This window comes from Tupaia chinensis, unplaced genomic scaffold (assembly GCF_000334495.1).
Source record: "Tupaia chinensis unplaced genomic scaffold, TupChi_1.0 Scaffold144233_1, whole genome shotgun sequence".
NCBI lineage: Eukaryota > Metazoa > Chordata > Mammalia > Scandentia > Tupaiidae > Tupaia > Tupaia belangeri.
In genome coordinates this window covers 32,358-34,355 of record NW_006204091.1, presented here as the reverse complement: position 1 = coordinate 34,355, position 1,998 = coordinate 32,358, and the positions used below count along the sequence as shown (strand labels likewise).

Sequence of the window (1,998 nt, the reverse complement as noted above, 5' to 3'; positions counted from 1 at the left end):
GAGCTGACTTTTACTGACCTGAATACCTTTTTGTTTTAAAGTACGTTTTAGGATGTCTATATACAAAATCCTATTCTTAGGTGTAGCATTACCCATGATTGCTCACACCTAGGCACTAATAAATTCTGTATGGTTTTGATTCTTAGGTGTAGCCATACCCTGACTGCCTGCACCTAGGTACTTCTCTGGTTTGTGCAAAGTTTTGGGGCATAGTTATCTTTCTGATTTCTAGGGATTTTAGGTTTTTCACTGTCCTGTGTGACTTTTTCGTCACTATCTAAAGATATGAGGTCTGTAGTTTGGGTCTTTTTAGGCTCAAGGATATCTGAGGGAGGAACACTCTTTTATTTTGGTAGCTCATTTTGCATAATCTGTTCCCCTTCGTTAACAATGGCAGAAATTTTGGAGTCCTTAGGGTGGGTACTAAGGATTTCATTTACTAGATTCCAATAGGAAAATGTGGTTACGGGAACCTTTTCTGGGCCAAAGGTGGAGTAGTAATCTTTTAAGAGTGTCACCTACCCTTTTCCACCTTTTTTCGTCAATGGTTCCTTCTTGAAGGAACCATGGATAAGGCTCCTTCAGGAAATCAAAAAGGGTGAGCAATTGTTTAACTTTCACTTCTACTTCTCTAGTTCTAAGGGCTTCCTTTAACCCCTGAACAAACAATTTGTGCTGGCTGAGCTCTTGCCCCATTATAGTCTAGCTATAACCCAGAATTCAAACGTGAGTAGTTACTCACCGAGACGTCTTCTGATGCATCTCCCAAAAGTGCCGCAGGCTTCTGTCTTGTTCCTTGTTGGGAACGTACTTCTTATTCCGAAGGCTTGTTCCTCACCGGGAACGTGCTCATTTCCCTTTGGAATCTTCGGGAACCTGTCGCTACCCCTTCAACTCGAGTGCCTGTCCGGGCACCAGAATGTCCTGGCCTGCGGGAACGTATCGGGCAGGGAAACTCGAGCGAGGGGGCGGAGGTCTGGAACCGGCACAGCGTCTCAGCACGGGAGCGAAAGAAGTATCACAGCTCACATAGTGTCACAGCTCTTGATGGTATGAAGGCTTCGCTCGTTTATTGAGGGCTAGAGCACTTTCTTATATACACAAGGCAGAGGGAGGTAGGCGGGGTTTACAACGGACCTAATTGAGGACCTGTCAGTTCTGTCTGAACCAGGAGGTCTGCATTCCTGGTGTCTGTGTCAAGGTCACACTGGCCATTTTAAGCAGTGAAGGTCATGGCAGCCATTTTGATGTGGGCGACTCCTCACATTGTGTCATATATTTTCATCCAAAAGTGGCCAACCTTGAAAAAATAAAAAAGATGTATTTATAAGAAAACTTGAAATATCAATAAAGTAGATAACTTTTTTATTTTTAGTAGGGTTTTGCTATAGGGTGCATATGCTTGCTAGAGAGAGAAAGAGACCAAGGCAGTGAGAGGAAAAGTGAGAAATCACCAGGGCAGATCGCCAGGCTGCAATCTTTCTCCATTCTCCTCCTGCAGTATTGAGAATGCATACACACATGCCTGATGTAATTTTTCAAGCCACTGGCTCTGAGATTCATGGTCAGCCATGTGGATGTGTAGATACATAATCATGGTGCCATCTCTAGTCCCATAAATAACGTTTTAAAAGAAACACCATTGTTGCTATATACAAACTCTTAAATTATATTTACTTAATGCCAACTTTCCAACAATTAGTGCATAGTATTTTTTTAGGCTAATATACTAAAAGAACTGCTGAGAGGATGTAGTATCTTATTGCTTTTGGCCACTGATCAAGGTTTACTTTAGTCAAGAAATACCATAGTGTATCAGGCAGATTAAAATTCAAAGGTTGACATGGATGGCTGTTGAGATATTGAAGATAAAATGCAAATTGTATTTCATCAGTCCTATTCTTTGCACTGTGAAGAAACTGCACAAGGTGTTTTTTTAACATAAAAAGGTTTGTTTCTAATACTGAAAATGAAAAGACTTTTTCTTTAAAAAATACT

General features: G+C 41.2%; 1 protein-coding gene across 1 annotated transcript in view; it reads right to left on the bottom strand.

The window, feature by feature from the left end:
- The window catches only part of LOC106733611 (vomeronasal type-2 receptor 116-like), a 51,580-nt gene extending 50,884 nt beyond the window's left edge, over positions 1–696 (bottom strand). The window contains exon 1 of the mRNA XM_027767372.1: positions 523–696. Coding sequence (XP_027623173.1) covers positions 523–696 — 174 coding nt within the window. The remainder of the gene's footprint in view (positions 1–522) is intronic.
- Between the last annotated feature and the right edge of the window lie 1,302 nt (positions 697–1,998).